At 40.9% G+C, this 19,903-nt stretch overlaps 1 protein-coding gene across 14 annotated transcripts in view; it reads right to left on the reverse strand.

The window, feature by feature from the left end:
- The window catches only part of HCFC2 (host cell factor C2), a 43,007-nt gene that overhangs the window by 14,580 nt on the left and 8,524 nt on the right, over nt 1-19,903 (reverse strand). For 12 of the 14 annotated variants that reach the window (XR_009451127.1, XR_009451126.1, XR_009451128.1 and 9 more), the window contains 7 exons: nt 18,144-18,352; nt 15,039-15,123; nt 10,967-11,073; nt 10,670-10,862; nt 6,326-6,567; nt 4,613-4,780; nt 3,813-3,865 (listed from right to left, as the gene is read on the reverse strand). Coding sequence is in view for 10 of the 14 variants with exons in the window: in XM_059681804.1 (XP_059537787.1) it covers nt 3,813-3,865; nt 4,613-4,780; nt 6,326-6,567; nt 10,670-10,862; nt 10,967-11,073; nt 15,039-15,123; nt 18,144-18,352 (1,057 nt within the window). In the remaining 4 variants the exon portion in view is untranslated. The remainder of the gene's footprint in view (nt 1-3,812; nt 3,866-4,612; nt 4,781-6,325; nt 6,568-10,669; nt 10,863-10,966; nt 11,074-15,038; nt 15,124-18,143; nt 18,353-19,903) is intronic. The other 2 variants (XM_059681805.1, XM_059681811.1) reach the window with 2 other exon arrangements.

Here is a 19,903-nt window from a genome sequence, read left to right on the forward strand (position 1 = left end):
TCAATATACTTCACCATTAAACATTTTAGATAGGAATCATTCTAATTATATTTTATTTTTCTTAGTAAACATACTATAAAGAACACATTTAAACTTTTTTCTATTTCAAGTCATTAACGTGAATATCAGTTATTATATTACAACTAGAGGCCCAGTGCATGAAATTCGTGCCCTGGAAGAGGGGGGGGGGTCCCTCAGCCCGGCCTGCACCTTCTCACAGTCCAGGACCCCTCGCTCCTTACCGCCTGCCTGCTCGCTGCTCGGCTCGCTGCTCCTTAGCACTGCTGCGGAGGCGGGAGAGGCTCCTGCTGTTGCACTCACCAGCCGTGAGCCCGGCTTCTGGCTGAGCAGCACTCCCCCTGTGGGAGCGCACTGACCACCAGGGGGCAGCTCCTGCGTTGAGCGTCTTCCCCCTGGTGGTCAGTGCACTTCATAGCGACCGGTCGTTCTGGTTGTTCCACCGTAATGGTCGCTTAGGCTTTTATTATATAGACTAGTAACTTTGCTCTTTCAGGATCTTTCAGGGTGCAACAAATGGCACCAGGGCCCGGACCACAAATTCCCTCATTGTTATTGTTATCACTAGAGGCCCGGTGCATGAAATTTGTGCACTGGGCTGGGGAAAGTGCCTTAGCCCAGCCTGCGCCCTCTCACAGTCCTGTACTCTCTCGCAGTCCGGGACCACTTGGGGGATGTCCGCCTGCCGGCTTAGGCCTGATCCCCCTAGTGCCTAAGCCAGCAGTCAGATATCCCTCTCGCAGTCCAGGGCTCTCACAGTCTGGGACCCCTCACTCCTTACTGTCCGCCTGCAGCAGAGTTGGGAGAGGCTCCTGCCACTGCCACTGCGCTCACCAGCCATGAGCCCAGCTTCTGGCTGAGCAGTGCTCCCCTTGTGGGAGTGCACTGACCACCAGGGGCAGCTCCTGCATTGAGCACCTGCCCCCGGTGGTCAGTGCGCATCATAGCGACCAGTCGTTCCACTGTTTAGTCAATTTACATATTAGTGTTTTATTATATAGGATACTTATAGGTCCAATGAACCATAAAAATGATCTGATTTCATTGATACTCCAATATCGCTGCTCCTTTTTAGTTACCTGTTTTTTGTTATTTTTATAACTATATTGTCAACTATAATTTCTCATGGTTCTAAGGAGACTTAACATGCCCTATACTTCTCTTCTAATTGATAGTGATGGTGCTACTGTTAATAAATAATGATGCTGGCCACAAGCATTAGGAAGCATTATACTATGTGACAGGAATTCTTTAAGTTGAATAATATGACCCCTATTATTCATGAAAAAAATGAGATTCAGAGACCATAAATAATCTACCCACAGTCAGGCAGTCAGTAATAACAGAGCTAGAATTTGAACCACCGTGTATGTCATTCCAAAGTCTCCATGTTATAATGTCTCTAATGTACTCTTTGCTTAAAAATCAGGTATCTATCTAGTCTAACTAGAATTGTTAAAATTAGAAAAAAATAAGCCCTGAGGATTTTTGGTTAAACTTAGCAGATTAAACACGTTTCAGGAGATTCCTCCAAAAATCCAACTCAAATAGTCATAAAGGAATATCTGTCTCTAGAGAGGCATAATCAAGAGGGACAGAGTGGGAAATTATTATACTTCATTATAAACCTTGTAGTACTATCTAAAATTTTTTAAGAATCTATAATAAAAGAATAATATGCTAATTAGACCAGATGTCCTTCCAGACGACATTCCCGATGAAGCCAGGCTGCAAGGGAAACCCGGGTCCCGGGTGCCTGCCAGTGGCCAGAAGGAAGCCTGGGTCCCGGGTGCCAGAGGGAAGCCGGTGCCAGAAGCCGGGGGAAGGAAGGCCTACTCTTGCATGAATTTTGCGCATTGGGCCTCTAGTATATAAATAAAATATAAATTCAACATATAACATGTGTGTATAGCACCCCTTAGCCATAGTTTCGCTTTTTGTGATTTCAGTTACTTGCTGTCAACCAACCATGGGCCAAAAATATTAAATGGAAAATTCCAGAAATAAACAACTAATAAATAATTCAAACGTTCTATACTGCATGCTATTCTGAGTAGCATGGTGAAATCTCCCGCTGTCCCACTCCATCCTGCCTGGATGAGAATCCACCCTTTGTCCAGTGTAGCCATGTTGTATACACTACCTACCCACTGGTCACTTAATAGCCATCTTGGTTATCAGATGGACTGTTGTGGCATCGCAGAGCTTGCCTTCAAATAACTCTTACTTAACAATGGCCCCAAAGTGCAAAGAGTTGTGATGCTGGCAATTTAAATATGCCAAAGAGAAGCTATAAAGTTTGTTCTTTAAGTGAAAAGGTGAAAGTTCTCAACAAGGAAATTTTTAAAAATCGTATGCTGAGGTTGCTAAGATCTATGATTAGAACAAACCTTCCATCTGTGAAATTGTGAAGGAAAAAGAAATTTGTGCTAGTTTTGCTACCGCACCTAAAACTGAGAAAGTTACAGCCACAGTACATGGTAAGTGCTTAAGATGGAGAAGACATTAAATTTGTGGGTGAAAGAATAAACAGAAAATGGGTCCCAACATGTTGTGCAGAAAGCACTTAGCCCATATGAAGGCTTTAGCAAGGGATCTCCTGAAACAAGCGACCACATTCATATAACCTTTATTACAGTCTATGGTTACAATTGTTCTATTTTATTATTAACTATTGTTGTTAATCTCTTATTGTGCCTATTTTATAAATTAAACTCAATCATAGGTATGTATAGGAAAAAACAATATATAGTGTTTGGTACTATCCACAGTTTGAGGCATCCACTGGGGGTCTTGAAGTGTACCTCCCCACAGAAAAGGGGGGATTACTTTATGTGTGTTGTGTGAGTCTATAAATATGGGCTATTCAGAAATGGCTGTATGGACTTTATTTATTATATCCCCTTTTTGGAATAATAGTCTTTTTTGCTTATTACAGGTCCTCTTCCCAGAACACCTGAGTCTATATCTACATCATTTCCCTAAAAAAGAATGTACTGTGAATGTAAAGCACAGTTTGCCAGATAAAATCAGTGTAAATCCTAGTAAGCTTATTCATTAATCTCTACAAAAACCTACTGTGAAGCACTTCATAAACAAGAAAGAACCTCACACACACCGGTGCTCAACTTAGCAACTCATATTCTTTGGTAAACAAAATACATAGTTAAAGAAATATATTTCGCTGAAACCGGTTTGGCTCAGTGGATAGAGCGTCGGCCTGCGGACTGAAAGGTCCCAGTTTCGATTCCGGTCAAGGGCATGTACCTGGGTTGCGGGCACATCCCCAGTAGGAGATGTGCAAGAGGCAGCTGATCGATGTTTCTCTCTCATCGATGTTTCTAACTCTCTATCTCTCTCCCTTCCTCTCTGTAAAAAATCAATAAAATATATATTTTTTTAAAAAGAAATATATTTCATATGTATTTTGAAAGTACACCTTTAGAAATTTAAAATGTGTATAATATTTAGAAATGGCGAAAGTATAAATAATGGATTAGCCTCTGATGCCATATGGAATGAGGTCAGGGGTTTTTAATTCAGGCTACTGTCACCATGATCTATGGACCTTACTTTAAAAACACAGCTACCTGAGCATCATCCTAAAGATTCTGCTACTACTAGATCTGGGGAAAGGCTTGGGAATCTATGTGTTTATTTTTTAATCTCACAGGTGATTCGGATGTACAGCCAGGATGGAAAACTCCTGTCCTAAGATAATATGCTAACAATATTAAAACATGGGACTGTGACCATACACATTCATTTATCATCCTAAATTTTTTTAAACTTACACTGTTAGGAATGATGCTATTACTGTCCTGTTTGTGAGGTTCCATCCTGACTCCTGCAAGAATAAGAAAGTTCAGACTGATATGATCTAAATTAGCTTCAATAAAATATATTACAATCAAAAGTTTTCAAGAGTTACATGTTAAAGGTTAAAAAGTAGTTATCTTTATCAAAGTTTATCTGCTTTCTTAATAATTGACTGAAATCATTTCTTGGGGAACATGTAAAATTAAATTTGCTTTTATTTTCCAAGTACCTGTTAGTTAAAAATATTTGGGGGTGGGGGAAGCCAAAATACATCTGAAAGCTAATTAAAATCATCTCCTGGCCAAAACCGGTTTGGCTCAGTGGATAGAGCGTCGGCCTGCGGACTGAGAGGTCCCAGGTTCGATTCCGGTCAAGGGCATGTACCTGGGTTGCGGGCACATCCCCAGTAGGAGATGTGCAGGAGGCAGCTGATCGATGTTTCTCTCTCATCGATGTTTCTGACTCTGTCTCTCTCCCTTCCTCTCTGTAGAAATTCAATATCATCTCCTGGAGTTAAGGAGCTTGTCAAATTAAGAAAGTCCATCAAAATGAACTGAAGAAGAAACAGGCTACCCTACATATCTGAGTTCTACTACATTGTAATTGTAAAACAGTCAAGTTACAAAGTTGAAACAACATATTTGATTTACCAGGCAGGAAACATCATATAAGATTTCTTACACCAAGGCATACTAATAGGCTTTTTAGTATCTTAAAAAAAAAAAAAAGCATACATGCTATAAGTGTGACAATTTATGTTAAGTATGCAATTTACCTTGCATATTTGTTGCTGCTGAAGAATCTGACGATGCAGCTTGGTATGGCAAGTCGGTATTCAACTGCAAAAGATAGCCCTCAACTGTAGGCACTTCATCCCATTTGACATGAAAAGAGTTGGTAGTGGCTTTGATCAGTTGTACTTGTGATGGCGCTGGTGGTTTCTCTAAAGAACAATATTGATATTGATATTATAAGCTTCAAATGTGTCAATAGTTTGCCTATAAAAGTTTGTGTAGACCTGGAGCTCTGAAAATGTCAGCAATGAATATTTCATCTGTTTACCAAGAGGGAAAAAATTTACTAAAATAAACACAGCTATGGAAGGTCAAGTGAAAATAGTTTGGGGTTCTACTTTTTTATTTAATCCTTTATATAAATAAATTTAAAAATAATGTAGTTCCAACCTATTTGAATCATCAGGTTAAGAAAAAAAAATGTTTAATCCTAAAAGTGAGGGGAAGTATTACATAGTAATAGCTACATAATTTTACCTACTCTAAGTTTTTAATTTTATGAATCAATTTTTAGGCAACAGTATACATGTTAGAAATACTGTTAATGCTAGGTGATTTGGGTATGATATTTTGGAACAACAAAACCTCTTTAGAGTTAATACCCTTTTATCAAAACTTGTACTATTCAAAACAGGTAATTACTGTGGTATAAAATATTACCAACATTTCCAAAACAAATAAAAATTACAGACTCTTAGAACTTGAAAAAAGGAACTGAGATTATTTCTACGATATCCTTTTCCTCTTTTAGTTACCTGCCAAACCACAGAACTCATAATTCCAGAGGTAGTATATCACATCTTTGCACAGTTATATAAGACAATTAATTCTTCTAGTGAACTGAAATCTATAAATGATAACTTAACCCCTACAGAGTACATCTAATATCTCTTTGTATCTTTTAGAGTAGCAGTCAACAAACTATAGCTCATGTGAATGTTTTGTAAATGAAGTTTTATTGAAGGTATGCTCATTTTTTTATGTATTGTCTATGACTGCTTTCATGGTACAACAACAGAGTTGAGTAGTTATAACAGAGACCATATGGCTTGCAAAGCCTAAAATATTTACTACTTGAGCCATTACAGAAAAAATTTGATGGGCCTAATTTAAAGGATAATTAAGCCTAGATCCTTTAACTAGTCCCATGTATATTCCTCCATGACCCAATTAACAATCCAATTTATTTATGTTACTCAAAGTACAGCAACCTACACCTGAACAAAAGTATGGTTACAGGAGGTAAGCCAAGCATTTAACAGAAGTTACATGAAGAGAGAAGAGAGAAAACAGTAGGGTGCAAATCAATGAAATAAATAAAAAAAATTCCCAGAACTGAAGACCACGAAATTCCAGAAAGAGTCCACTGAGTACTCAAAACAATGAATTAAAAACAGGCACACAACAAGCACATCATCATGAAAATTAAGAACAAGTTGGGGATGAAGAAAAAAATCCTAAATGTTATCAGGAGTGAGGGGAAAGGACACATTTAAAAGGAGCAAAAATCAGAAGTGGTTCAGATTTCTCAACAAAAACATTAGAAGCTTGAATACAATATAACAATGTTTTCAAAATTCTTAAGGGTAATGATTTCTATTGTAGAATTATATATCCATGCAAACAGTCAGTTACATCAAAAGAGAGACTAAACATATTTTCAAATAATGCAAGATCTCAAAATAAACTGTCACCTATGCACCCTTTTCCTGGGATGTGTTCCACAAAAATGAGGACATAAACTAAGATAGGGAAAAACACAGGATCCAGGAAACAGGAAATCCGGTACAAGTGAGAGGCAAAATATATCCCCAGGAGGATGCTGAAGGGAGACTCCAAGATGATAGCTGTGCTCAATCTGTGGAGAGCAATCACCCAGATTGAAGCAGAAGTAATCTCTTCAAGATGATGAAATTTGATAGAACATCTGATGCATCTAACCATAAGGAGATGAGAGAAAATTTAAGCAAATAACAGAGTATGGATTGAATTAGTGGTGAAAAAACATACAAATCTAAAACAAAAGTGATAGTTATTAACCCATGGCAAATAAAAAATAGAACAAGGAAGGTATTCAGAATACTCTATATGACCCACCTGTGAACAATGTTTACATAGTCATGATATAAACATTGAATATTCCTCTAACAAAATGTTGGTGTATTTATATTGAGAGAATAGGAAGTAGGGAATGGTGGGGAAAGATAAATCCTTAACCTCTATAGTAGAAAGTGAGCATGTTATGCCTAAACTGAAAAAAATCCAAGTAACAATATACGCATGTTATATGTAGATATGGAAGTAAATATCAAAGAAAAATGAACAGAGTTAAAAATAGATGCTTGTGAGGCAAGGATAATGGGAGGAGAGTGGGAGCAAAAGACCACTATTCATAAAAAGCCTTATGGAATTATATTACTCTTTTAAATATTATCAAGTGCACAAAGTTTAAAAGTGAAAAAAAGCAAAATGAAGAGCCCTCATACACCACCCACAAAATTGATGCTAACTTATCAAAAGGAAAAGCAAAATGGCCCTTATGATTAGTGGCTATAATCACTTTTATTTTATTTTTTATTTTTTTAAGTATCTGCCCTCTGACTCGAGGAACAGACAGAGAGAGCCTGCCCTCTGATGGAGGGACAGACAGATAGCCATAATTACTTTTAGATAAATATTCATGTCTAACGCCTTTTATGGAAAGATTTATGGAAAAAATGGCTATTTAAAGCCAATGACTTTTATCCTTTTAAAAGTCCCAGATCCAGGGCCCTGGCTGGGTAGCTCAATTGGTTATAGTGTCATCCTGATGCAATGATACTCTGTCAGGGCACATACAAGAATCAACCGATGGTCTTAGCTGGTTTGGCTCAGTGGATAGAGCGTCAGCTGTGAACTGAAGGGTCTCAGGCTCAATTCCAGTCAAGGGCACATGCCTGGGTTGTGGGCTCAATTCCCCAGTAGGGGGCATGCAGGAGGTAGCCAATCAATGATTCTCTGTCATCTTTGCTGTTTTTCTCTCTCTTCCCACCCCCTTCCTCTCTGAAATCAATTATACACACACACACACACACACACACACACACACACACACACATATATTTTTTTTTTTAAAGAATCAACCGATGAATGCATAAATAAATGGAACAAGTCAAGGTCTGTCTGTCTCTCTCGCCCTTCCTCTTTCTCCCATTAGTAAGTAAATAAAAATAAGTGTTATAAAAGTCATAGATCTCTTAGAGACTCTGCTTAAAGTGACATACCTGCTACTGAGAAAAACTTACATGCACACATTTTTCTTCCAATCTCAGAGACTGAAGCTTATCTTTGGACTTCACTTAATAATTCCCAATTTCAAATATGAATCAGTACGTTGGTTTTTCTATATTTTTTCTCCCGCTTGCTAGTCTGTGCTTATTTCATAGTCTCTAACTTTTTCCATTTATTATTTTTTCATTATCTTAATTTTAAAATTAAACTGTTTTTACATTACCAAAGTAATATATGCTATTATAGATAATACAGATAAGAGAGAAAACCTTTTAAGAAATGTCTGATCTAGCCCCATAGATAATATTGTGGTACACAGTGAATCTTTCAAGATTTTTCTGTTTATACACTTTAAAAAACATAGGTATGTTTTATCATCTGCTTTTCTCATATAACAACACATATTACATCTCCAGATCTGATCTTTCTACTGGCCTCCAGACTTCTTTATTCACTAACCTGACTACTTGATCTTGTTATTTCATGGTCTAGCACAGTCTAAATGGAACTCAATTTCCCCAAAGCTTGTTTTCTCATCTGTCTTCCCCATCTCAGTAAATGGAAATACCACCATATTTTTCATGCAAAAAACTTCATCCTCCACTCCTCTCTTTCTGTCATCTGCCACAGCCAATTCCATCAATAAGAACTCCAAAATATATTCTGAATTTATCCATTTCTCCTCATCTCCACTGTCACCACTATCGTCTGACTTCCTTGTCTACTGCAAAAGCCTCCTGTCTCCCATGTGTGCACTTTTGACCGCTATCATTTATTTTCCACACAACTGCAGTGACTGTTCCAAAATGTTCAATAGATCATAGCATGCCTCTCCTTCAAACTAAAAAGTAACTTACTATTGTACTTTAAAAACAATTTAAACTCTACTACGGTGTTGGAGGCCTTACATGATCTGTCCTATGGTCACGTCTCTAACCTCCATTCCTGCACTCTCCACTTTTCCTCAGCTTAAATCTGTTCCCAAACATGCCAAGTATTCCCATCTTAGGGCCCTTGCACTTGCTATTCACTCACTCCTCTTCTAGTTTTCCTCCAGCTTTTTACATGGATGGCATCTTCTCACCATTGGGATTACATCCCAAATGCCATCTCATCCTTTTCTAACTCCCCATTCTGAAGTAGCCACCCCTCCCTTCATTCCTAGTAACCACACACCCCCTCCCCCTCACTATCTCATTGTTTTCTCTTACTGTCTTCACGTACTGACCAGAAACTTATTTTGTTAATTTGTTGGATTATTGTCCGTCATCTCCCTGCCCTCATACTCTCTTAGAATATGAGATCTTTGAAAGCAGGGAAACTATCAGTCTTGTTCATTGCTGTATCTTTAGCATTTGGAACAATATCTGGTACACAGCTGTCAATCAAGAAATATTTATTGAAAAAAATAGATGTGAGTTCTATCTTTAAAATATTTTTGGTGTTATAATACTTTTTAAAAAAATCTTTTTATTTTGGAATAATTTTAGATTTATAGAAAAATTGCAAAGAATTCTCATATATCCTTTCCTGTTTCCCCTTAATGCTAACACATCTGTTAAAACTAAGAAATGAACATTGGAGGCCCTGGCCTGGTAGTTCAGTTGGTTGGAGCATCTTTCTGATACGCCAAGGTTGTGGGTTCAACCCCTGGTCATGGCACATATAAGAATCAACCAATTGATGCATAACTAACTGGAACAAGTCAATGTTTCTATCTCCCTCTTCCTCTCTCTTTAAAAAATCAATTAAAAAAAGAAATTAACATAGACTACAGACTATTCAGATTTCACCAGTTTTTCAATAATGTCTTTTTTTTTGTTTCAGGATCCAATCTAGGGCATCACCTTGCATTTAGTCTTCATGTCTCCTTAGTCTCCTCCAATTTGTGACTATTTCTCAGTCTTTCCTTGTTTTCCATCATTTTGAAAATTTGAACAGTACTGTTCACACAGTCTGCAGAATAGAATGTCCCTCACTTTGGTTTTGTCTGATATGTTCTCACAGTTAGAATGGAGTAATGGATTTTTGGGATATCACAAGGGTGAAGTTTCTTCTTATCTCATGATATGGGAGGCAAGGGCAAATGACATCAACATGACTTATCACTAGTGATATGAACCTTGATTACTCACTTAAGGTGCTGTTTGCCAGGTTTCTCCACTGTAAAGCTTCTATTTTTCCCTTTCGTACTCTATTCTTTGGAAGGGAGTCACTAAATCCAGTCTACCTTCAAGGAGAGGGAAATTAAGAAACTCTCTTGGAGTGGGAAGTATCTACATATATTATTTCTTCCATGAATTTTTTAAATTCTCCTCCAAGGATATGCTTATTGATTTTAGAGAGAGAGAGAGAGAGAGAGGAAAGGAGGGAAAAGGAGAGGAGGTCGAGGGAGAGACAGAGACAGAGAGAGAAACATCGATGTGAGAGAGAACATCAATTGGTTGTCTTCTGTACGTGTCCTGACCAGAAATCAAACCCGCAACCTAAGTATATGCCCTGACCAGGAATCAAACCCACAACCTTTCAGAATATGTGATGGTGCTCCAGCCAACTGAGCCACTCTGGTCAGGGCTCTTCCATGTATTTTTTAATTGCTGATAGTACTACAGATGTCTCCCATTTCTCCCCTTTTTGCCCCCTCCACCCATCTCCTATGTATTTTTAATTATGGGAAAGACAAGCAGTGGAATAATGTCTCAAAAGACAGACATTATTCCAACACTTATTTACCTAAAGGAAAATTGTTATCTGTTGAATATTCTTACCTACCAGTATCAAGATACCAAAGATCCTTGCAGCAAACTTGACTATTCAGTGCTTTTCTATAGCCATCTCTTCCACTCCAAAAATACAATCGTGTGCCAATTGCAACAGCACAGTGCCCAGCTCTTGGTCTTGGTCTTGAATTTTTTTTATCTTCCTGAGAATCTGATACTAGGGTGGTCCACTCTGCTGTATCTAAAAAGATAGAAATATCCATGACTAATCTGTTATTCTTAAACAAAACAAAAATTCTTTTGTTAATAAATTCTATTTCAAAAAGCAACTCTTAAAAGACTCACCCAGATTTAGGTAAGAAAATGAACTGGTACATTTCCATTCACAATCATGAGATGAAGCCTCAATATTTTCCCCCTTATGTGGAACCCATCCTCCAAAAATGTACATCCTAAAAAACAAACAGACAAAAAGAGCATAAAGTAGTTAAATTTTTTCCTAAAGCTTTAATTTTATTATTTAGATTTAAAATCCTAATAATAGACTTAAATGTCTTATTTGTTGACACCAAGCTATAGAACTATTCACTCACTTGTCAATGCCAAGGTAATGGAAATAAGATAATGAATAAAGTAGACGTCTTTCAAGAGTTTACAATTTTATGAAGCAAAAAAGAATCAAAATTATCTCTCTCTGGCAAGTTATTCAAAGTGGGGAATATTTCGATTATTATGCATTTGAAAATCAATACTGATGTAATATACTAAGGGTTTCTCAGTCAGAAAGATACTCAAATGATCCATGACATTCAAAGTCAAATTTAGAATTGTATGCATATAGTAACCAAAGAGGATTAAGTTTCTTAATAGTCTGGCCACTGATATAACTCAAATAAAAAACTTTAAACTATGTTCTTAGGGCCCTCGCGGTTCTTGAGACACCCCTAACGGCTAATGAAGGAGAAAGGCTCATCCAGTAGAGCTTGGGTCCCATGTGACTTCAAGCTAACCAGAGAAGCTCTATTTTTAATCTCTTATATATTAGAGTTCCAATGAAAAGCTACATTTTATAAAAGGGTTCTGCTGTTTTAAAAAATGTCTACTTTTTAAAAAGAACTGCCCTAATCGGTTTGGCTCAGTGGATAGAGCGTCAGCCTGAGGACTCAAGGGTCCCAGGTTCGATTCCGGTCAAGGGCATGTACCTTGGTTGCGGGCACATCCCCAGTAGGGAGTGTGCAGGAGGCAGCTGATCGATGTTTCTAACTCTCTATCCCTCTCCCTACCTCTCTGTAAAAAAATCAATAAAATATATTGAAAATAAATAAATAAATAAATAAAAAGAACTAATGAGTCCTAGCTGGGTAGCTCAGTTGGTTAGAGCACTGTCTGGATGCACCAGGATTGCAAGTTTGATCCCTGGTCAGGGCACATACAAGCATCAATCAATCTACACTAATAAAAGAGAAAAATGGTAATTGGCATACGACGATACCCTTTTCATTGGCTAATCAGGGCTATATGCAAATTAACTGCCAACTATGATTGGCAGTTAACTGCCAACTAAGATTGGCAGTTAACGGCCAACTAAGATTGGCAGTTAACTGCCAACAAGATGGTGGTTAATTTGCATATGTAGGCACAATGCAGGGAGGCGAAAGGGAAAGCAGGAAGAAGCCCCCTGCCACTGACAGTGATCGGAAACCCAGGGGGGAGCTAAGAGCTGGGGGGCAGGGCAAAGGCGGCCCTGGGGCCGCCTTTGCCCTGCCCCCCAGCCATGATCGGAGAATCAGGCGCCTTTGCCGCCCTGGCCAGTGATAGCAGGAAGTAGGGGTGGAGCCAGCGATGGGAGCTGGACACGGTCGAAGCTGGCAGTCCCGGGAGCTAGGGGTCCCTTGCCTGTGCCTAAAGCGGAGCCCACGATCGCGGGGCCGCTGCAGCTGCGGGTCCCCGCTGCCCGAGCCGGACGCCTCAGCCAGAGGCGTTAGGCCTGGGCAGGGGCAGAGCCTGCAACCGTGGGGAGCTGGGGGTCCCCTGCCCAGGCCTGACACCTCTGCCGGAGGCCTCAGGCCTGGTCAAGGGGCTGATCCGGTGATTGGTGATCGGAGGGTGATGAGGGTCAACTCCTCTGGCTGAGGCATCAAGCCTGGGTCGGGGGCTGAGCCGGGGATTGGGGGGATATGAGGGTCCCCTTGCCCAGGCCTGAAGCCTGGGTCAGAGGCGTCAGGCTTGGGCGGGGGGTGGAGCAAGCAATCAGAGGGAGATGGGGGTCCCCTGCCCAGGCCTGATTCCTGGGCCAGAGGCCTCAGGCCTGGGTGGGGGCCAGAGCCAGTGACTGGGGGGAGATGGGGGTCCCCTGTCCAAGCCTGACACCTTTGGCGGAGGCGTCAGGCCTGGGCAAGGGGCAGAGCCAGCAATCGGAGGGGTCTGGGGGTCCCCTGCCCAGGCCTGATGCCTGCGCCAGAGGCATCAGGCCTGGGCTGGGGGCAGAACCAGTGATGGGGGGAAATGAGGGTCCCCTGCCCAGGCCTGACACCTCTGTCAGAGGCGTCAGGCCTGGGCAAGGGGCAGATCCTGCGATTGGAGGGTGATGGGGGTCAACGCCTGAGGGCTCCCAGTATGTGAGAGGGGGCAGGCTGGGCTGAGGGACACTCCCCCCCCACACACACCCAGTGCACGAATTTCGTGCACCGGGCCCCTAGTGAATGTATAAAAATGATGTCTCTCTCTCTCGCTATCGCTCTCTCTCTCTCTCAAATCAATAAATTAAAAAATGTTTTTAAATAAAACAATTAAATAAAACTAGTGAGGTTCTAAATTACAACTAGTTGTTTCCTAAAACATATTTTGCTTGTCTATTTTGAAAAACAAACTAATAAATAAGATGACAGAAGGAGACAACTTTGGGTGGTGAACACACAATGCAATATACAGATAATGTATTACAGAATTGTATACTTGAAACTTATATAATTTTATTAACCAATGTCACTCCAGTAAGTTTAATAAAATTTTGTGTGTTTTCATTTGTTCAGTCCTCACCTGAAGATATTTTTCCATTGATTTTTAGAGAGTGGAAGAGAGAGGGAAAGACAGAGAGAAATATAGATGTGAGAGAAACAAATCGACTGGTTGCCTCCTGCACAAGCCCCAACCAGGGAGGAGGAGCCTGCAACCGAGGTCTGTGCCCTTGACTAGAATCGAACCTGGGATCCTTCCATCCACAGGCTGCAGCTCTATCCACTGAGCCAAATCGGCTAGGGCAATTTAGTAAAAATTTTTAAAAAGAACTAATGAGGATCTAAATTACAACTGTTTCCAAAAACACTGCTCTTAGGGTAAAGTCCCTATTTAATTAAATACTTAAATTTTATTTTTAAAAATACTAGTTCAAGCCCAGCCGGCGTGGCTCAGTGGTTGAGCATCGACCTAGGAACCAGGAGGCCACGGTTTGATTCCGGGTCAGGGCACGTGCCCGGGTTATGGGCTCGATCCCCAGTGTGGGGCGTGCAGGAGGCAGCCAATCTAAGATTCTCTCTCATCACTGATGTTTCTATCTCTGCCTCCCTCTCTCTTCCTTTCTGAAGTCAATAAAAATATATTAAAAAAAAAAAAACTAATTCTGGCCCAGTGTTGCACAAATAAGGGCATTTACTTGTTGACAACAGTAATAGCTAACCATTAAGTGCCTCTATGTACCAGGCACTGTTTGAAATATTTTAAATGTATCAACCCATTTAATTCTCCTGACAACTTTGTGAAGCATGTTTTATTATCATCAGCATTTTATATTTCAGAAGATTGAGATACAAATAGGTTAGGTTTCCCTGCCCCAGGTCATATAGCACAAACAGCAAAGCTGGGACTTGAATTCAGGCAATCTAGTTTCAGAGTCTGTAGTCTAACCATAACTCCATCAAAAGTATAACCATGGAGTGCACATACTGAGTAATAGCCGAGTACAAATCAAGCACTACCAAAAATACGTAAAAAGAAACAGTGAGGTGTGTCAAACCTGTCAATGGAGGACTGATCACTTTGACAACACTTTGCGTTACACTTACGTAATACGTACTCTGTGCAAGGCATTGTAAAGAATGTAAAGAAGTATAAGAGGCAGCATGATAAGAAAATGGCACATTAAACATTTTAGCTTCTGTAGGCATAGTTTTTTAGCTTCAGTAAGCACAAACATTATTAAATTCAGTAATATATTTCTAAGAAACTAGTAGCATCACTCTTCTTTGTGTATATCTTTCTTTTTTTAAAAAAAATAAATCTTTATTTTTGAAAGTATTACATATGTCCCCTTTTTCCCCCATTGCCCTCCCTCCACTCTCCCTGCCTTCCTCTGAGGTTTGACAGTCTGTTCGATGTTTCAATTCAGTTTAAAAACAGTGAAAACAAAAAAGCACCATACTTGTTTCCTATAACACTGGCTGTGTGAAGGCTTCGTGGAAGTGGCACTGTCCCTTTAGTTTCTGGTTTTGACCATGACATAGTTTCTAAAAGTAAAGATAAGTATATTAGCAACTTGATCTAATAACAGCAAACTATCTCAACTTGCAGAATTTTAAAAATTAAAACCAAAAAGGTCTTACGAAAATAAAGAAAAAATATTTCAAAACTGTTACTTGAATTTTATTTTAAACATTTCCAACTGACATAAATTGCTAGTCACAGAAATCTATTTACACTTTATTGTTAGTACTTGTAATAGAGAGATGTATTTAGAATGCCATCAATTCTGAATTGGGACATTAAGGATTTTAATATTTTAAGTAAGAGTACACTGGGCAGAGACAATCAAAAGTAAGAGGCATACCTACTCCCCAATTATTTATTCCTAGGATCTCTTTAAAAAGGGCTACTCAAGCCATGGCTGGTATGGCTCAGTTGGTTGGAGCATCACCCCGAGCACTGAAAGGTTGCGGGTTGGACTCCTGTTGGGGAGCATGCAAGAAGGCAACCAATTGATGTTTCTCTCACATTGATATATCTCTCCCTGCCCCCCTCTCTCATCAGTAAAGAGCATATCCTTGGATGAGAATTTTTTTATTTTTATTTTTTTGGATGAGGATTTTTAAAAAAAAGAGGTACCCAAGGTTTTTCGCTGACCAGCAGTAACATTACTAATGCTACATTTCCTGTAGATAAGAGTAACGATATAAATTTGATCATCCCCAACTGGGACACTTCAGAGTGAAAGTGGATGCTATGGATAATTACATGGGATAATAAGCATGAACTAGGACCATTAAAGCAAACCAGGACATATGGTGATCCTACTGACAGGAAATACAGGAGAGTCACTGTCATAAACACCCATTTGTTCAATCTAATTGATCAGCAGGAACCATTCACATCACACCCTGCTGCCCCTGGTAATGTCTACAGTGCTAGTCTAATCTAATAAAAGAGAAACATGGTAATTGGCGTACGACCGCTACCCTTCCCATTGGCTAATCAGGGAGATATGCAAATTAACTGTCAGCCAAGATGGCGGCCGGCAGCCAGGCAGCTTGAAACTAACATGAGGCTTGCTTGCTTCAGTGAAGGAGGAAACCAACGTTCCCCGCCTGCCTTGCCGGCTTCTGAGCCTGCAGTTTCAAACATTGTAACAAATACAGACGCTAAATAAAACTCCAGAAACCAGCTTTCAGCTGGCTGGGATCTCAGAGCTGGAGTTGATACAGAGTTTCGAGAAACGAAACAAACCAGATACCTGCTTTCAGGAGCGGAGGCCTAAGAGCTGGAGCCTCAGAGCTAAAGCTGGCCCAGAATTAAAAGAAAAAAAGAAAAAAAGGAGCAGTTGGGAGCTTCAGTCCCAGCCTGAAAACAGCCCTCAGCCCCTCACCCAGACTGGCCAGGCACCCCAGTGGGGACCCCCACCCTGAATGGTGTGTGACCAGCTGCAAACAGCCATCATCCCCTCACCCAGGCTGTCCAGGCACTCCCAGTGGGGACCCCCACCCTGATCCAGGACACCCTTCAGGGCAAACCAGCCGGCCCCCACCCGTGCACCAGCCCTCTATTCTGTATAGTAAAAGGGTAATATGCCTCCCAGCACCGAAATCAGCGGAGCCACGAGGCCTCCCGGCACCAGGATCAGCGTGACAGGGGGCAGCGCCCAAACCCCCTGATTGCCCTGCGGCTCTGTGTGTGACAGGGGGTGGGGCCACAACCTCCCTATCCGCCCTGCTCTGTTCGTGACTGGGGAAGGCGCCCCAACCTCCTGATCAGACCTGCTCTGTGCCTGATAGGCGGGAGGTCCCCAACCCCCTGATCGGCCCTGCTCTGTGGGTGATAGAGGGCGGCGCCCCAACACACCCCCCCCCACGGGCCCTGTTCTCTGTGTGACAGGGTAGAGCCATAACCTCCCCATCGGCCCTGCCCTGAGTGTGACAGTGGCGGCGCCCCAAACCCCTGATCGGCCCTGCTCTGTGGGTGATAGAGGGCAGCGCCCCAACCCACTGATCTGCCCTGCTCTGTGACAGGGGGCGGTGTGCCAAATCCCCTATCGGCCCTGCTCTGTGAGTGACGGGGGGAGCTCCTCAACCCCCTGATGGGCCCTGCTCTGTGCGTGATGGGGGGAGCTCCCCAACCCCCTGATGGGCCCTGCTCTGTGCGTGACAGGGTGTGGCACCACAACCTCCCATCGACTCTGCCTTGAGTGTGACAGGGGGCGGTGCCCCAACCCCCAAATCGGCCCTACCCTGAGGGTGACTGAGGGTGGCATCGCAACCTCCCAATCCGCCCTGCTCTGTGCATGACAGGGAGTGGCGCCCCAACTCCCCAATTGGCCCTGCTCTGAGCCCAACCACGGGCTGCACCTAGGGATTGGGCCTGCCCTCTGCCACCCGGGAGCAGGCCTAGGCCAGCAGGTCGTTATCTCCCAAGGGGTCCCAGATTGCGAGAGGGCACAGGCCGGGCTGAGGGACTCCCCCCTCCCCCCCCAGTGCACAAATTTTTGTGCACCGGGCCTCTAGTCCTATATAATAAAAGCCTAATATGCTAAATGTCCAGTCATCTATTCAACCAATCAAAGTATAATATGCTAATGATATGCTAAGGCTGCTCAACCACTTGCTATGATGTGCACTGACCACTGGGGGAAGACACTCCAATTAATAGGTGAGCTTGCTGCTGGGGTCTGGCCGATTGGAACTGAGCAAGATGGGCCAGACATGCCCTGGAGCCCTCCCATGGTCCCTCCCCAGCTTGCCAACCTCCAGCTTCCCTCCCCGGCCCTGATTGTGCACTGGTGGGGTCCCTTGGCCTGGCCTGCACCCTCTTGCAATCTGGGACCCCTTGGGGGATGTTGGACCGCCGGTTTCAGCCCGATCCCCCAGGCCAGGCCAAGGGACCCCACTGGTGCACAAATTCATGCACCAGGCCTCTAGTTATAAATAAATCTAAGTGCAACTCAATCAATACTGTAATAAAAAATACTTTTCAAAGCAATTTTTATATTTGCTTTTATCAATCATAACCAGTTCTTGAGCCTGAATCAAGTTAAACTTACCTAAGTCGAGTTGCCATAGGTCATCCAGGCGAGCACCACACATTCCACCAAAAACATACATTTTAGGACTTCCAGAATCTTTTTTGCAATATATAACAGCTGTGTGAGATTCTCTTGGCGAAGGCACAATCCCTTTAGTCACTGGAATGCTCCAACCCACAACACCAGAACCATGCTGTAGCTCCAATTCATAGAAATCATTTAAATATCTAAGATATCATTAAAAAAATGAAAACATTAGCATAATGTATACCTTTCATTTTTTTTCTACCTACAAAGGTAATATATGCTTACTGTGAAAATTCATATAGTACAGAAAAACATTATGAGAGCAGAAACCCCATACCTAATCATCAACACATATTTACCAAACACTACTGTGTATCAGGCACCCTTCTGGGGATAAGTAGAACAGAAGAGATCTAAAAAATTCTGCCATCATTTAGCCAACACTCTTGTCCATGACAATAACCATTGTAGTTTTAAAACATAGCCATAAATTCTGTGACACTCTTCCCACTCTCCCTTGATTCTGGGCAGGCCTGTGACTGCTCTAACTAGTAGTGTATGATGAAATGACAGTATGTGACTTCTGAGGCTGAGTCACAGAAGGCCAATGCAGCTTCACTATGAAATCTTGAACCACAATGTAAGTCCAACTATCATACAACCACCATCCAGAGGAGCCATATGTAGGCACAAAGGATGACAGTCCCAGCTGAGTCCACCCTTCAGCCATCTCAGCGGAGGCATCATACATGCAAGTGACCATTCATGCATTCCCATCTGAGGCCTAATCATTATTGCTATGTTCTGTCTGAATTCCTAATGCACAGAATCCTTGAGTGTAATAAAATGGTTATTTTGCATCACTAACTTTTAGAGCAATTTATTACATGGTATGAGATTACAAAAAATATTACTACTGATAATAATTGGTAAGACTTCTCTCTGTGTGGATATCCACAAATGTATAAATGAGGCATATTACAAATGTTGTTTTGCAAGTTCTCTTTCTTTTGAAATTTTCACTCTATAATGTCCTATACAACAATGTCCTATACAACTTTTTTACTTTTGGAACTGGCACAAACTTCTTATCTGTGACATGAATGTTTCCAATAAAATAATGTTTACAGGAACCTATTTCCTATTAAATTACTACTCAAATATGAAAGCAAAATTAAAACATTTGAGGTATATAAAATTTCAAAGTTTAGCCATATAATTGTTTTAGGAAAAAGTGATTCTAGATGTAAATCAGGAAAAATAAAAAGAAATCCAAGAAGAAATACACTGAATAAGAGAAATAGAAGAGCAAAGAAAATAGCAATTTATAATTATATTTAAATTGATGTTGATAACTGTGGTTGTGAGGTCTAAATAATCACTAAGAAAGACTGACCAAAAAATTAATTTATTAACATTATTTCAATCTAAAATAAGATTTAAGAATATATGGAAAAAGGAGGTAAGCATAAAAAAAAAGGCTTAGAGGTAAAACTAGTAACCTATTCCCAAATGATTTTTAAGAAAACTACTTTAATCTGATTAAAGATGTATATTAGAAATCTACAGCAAATATCACAATTAATGATAAAAAGATAAATATACCAATGAAACAATAGAACCTAGCACAAGAGTTGACGAACTTTTTTGGTGAAGGGTCAAAAAATAAACATTTTAGGCTCTGCAGGTCATAAAGTCTGTCACAACTACTCAGCTCTGCTTTTTCAATAGAAAGCAGTCAGAGTCAATAT

The sequence above is a fragment of the Myotis daubentonii genome, chromosome 2 (genome assembly GCF_963259705.1).
Source record: "Myotis daubentonii chromosome 2, mMyoDau2.1, whole genome shotgun sequence".
Classification (NCBI taxonomy): domain Eukaryota; kingdom Metazoa; phylum Chordata; class Mammalia; order Chiroptera; family Vespertilionidae; genus Myotis; species Myotis daubentonii.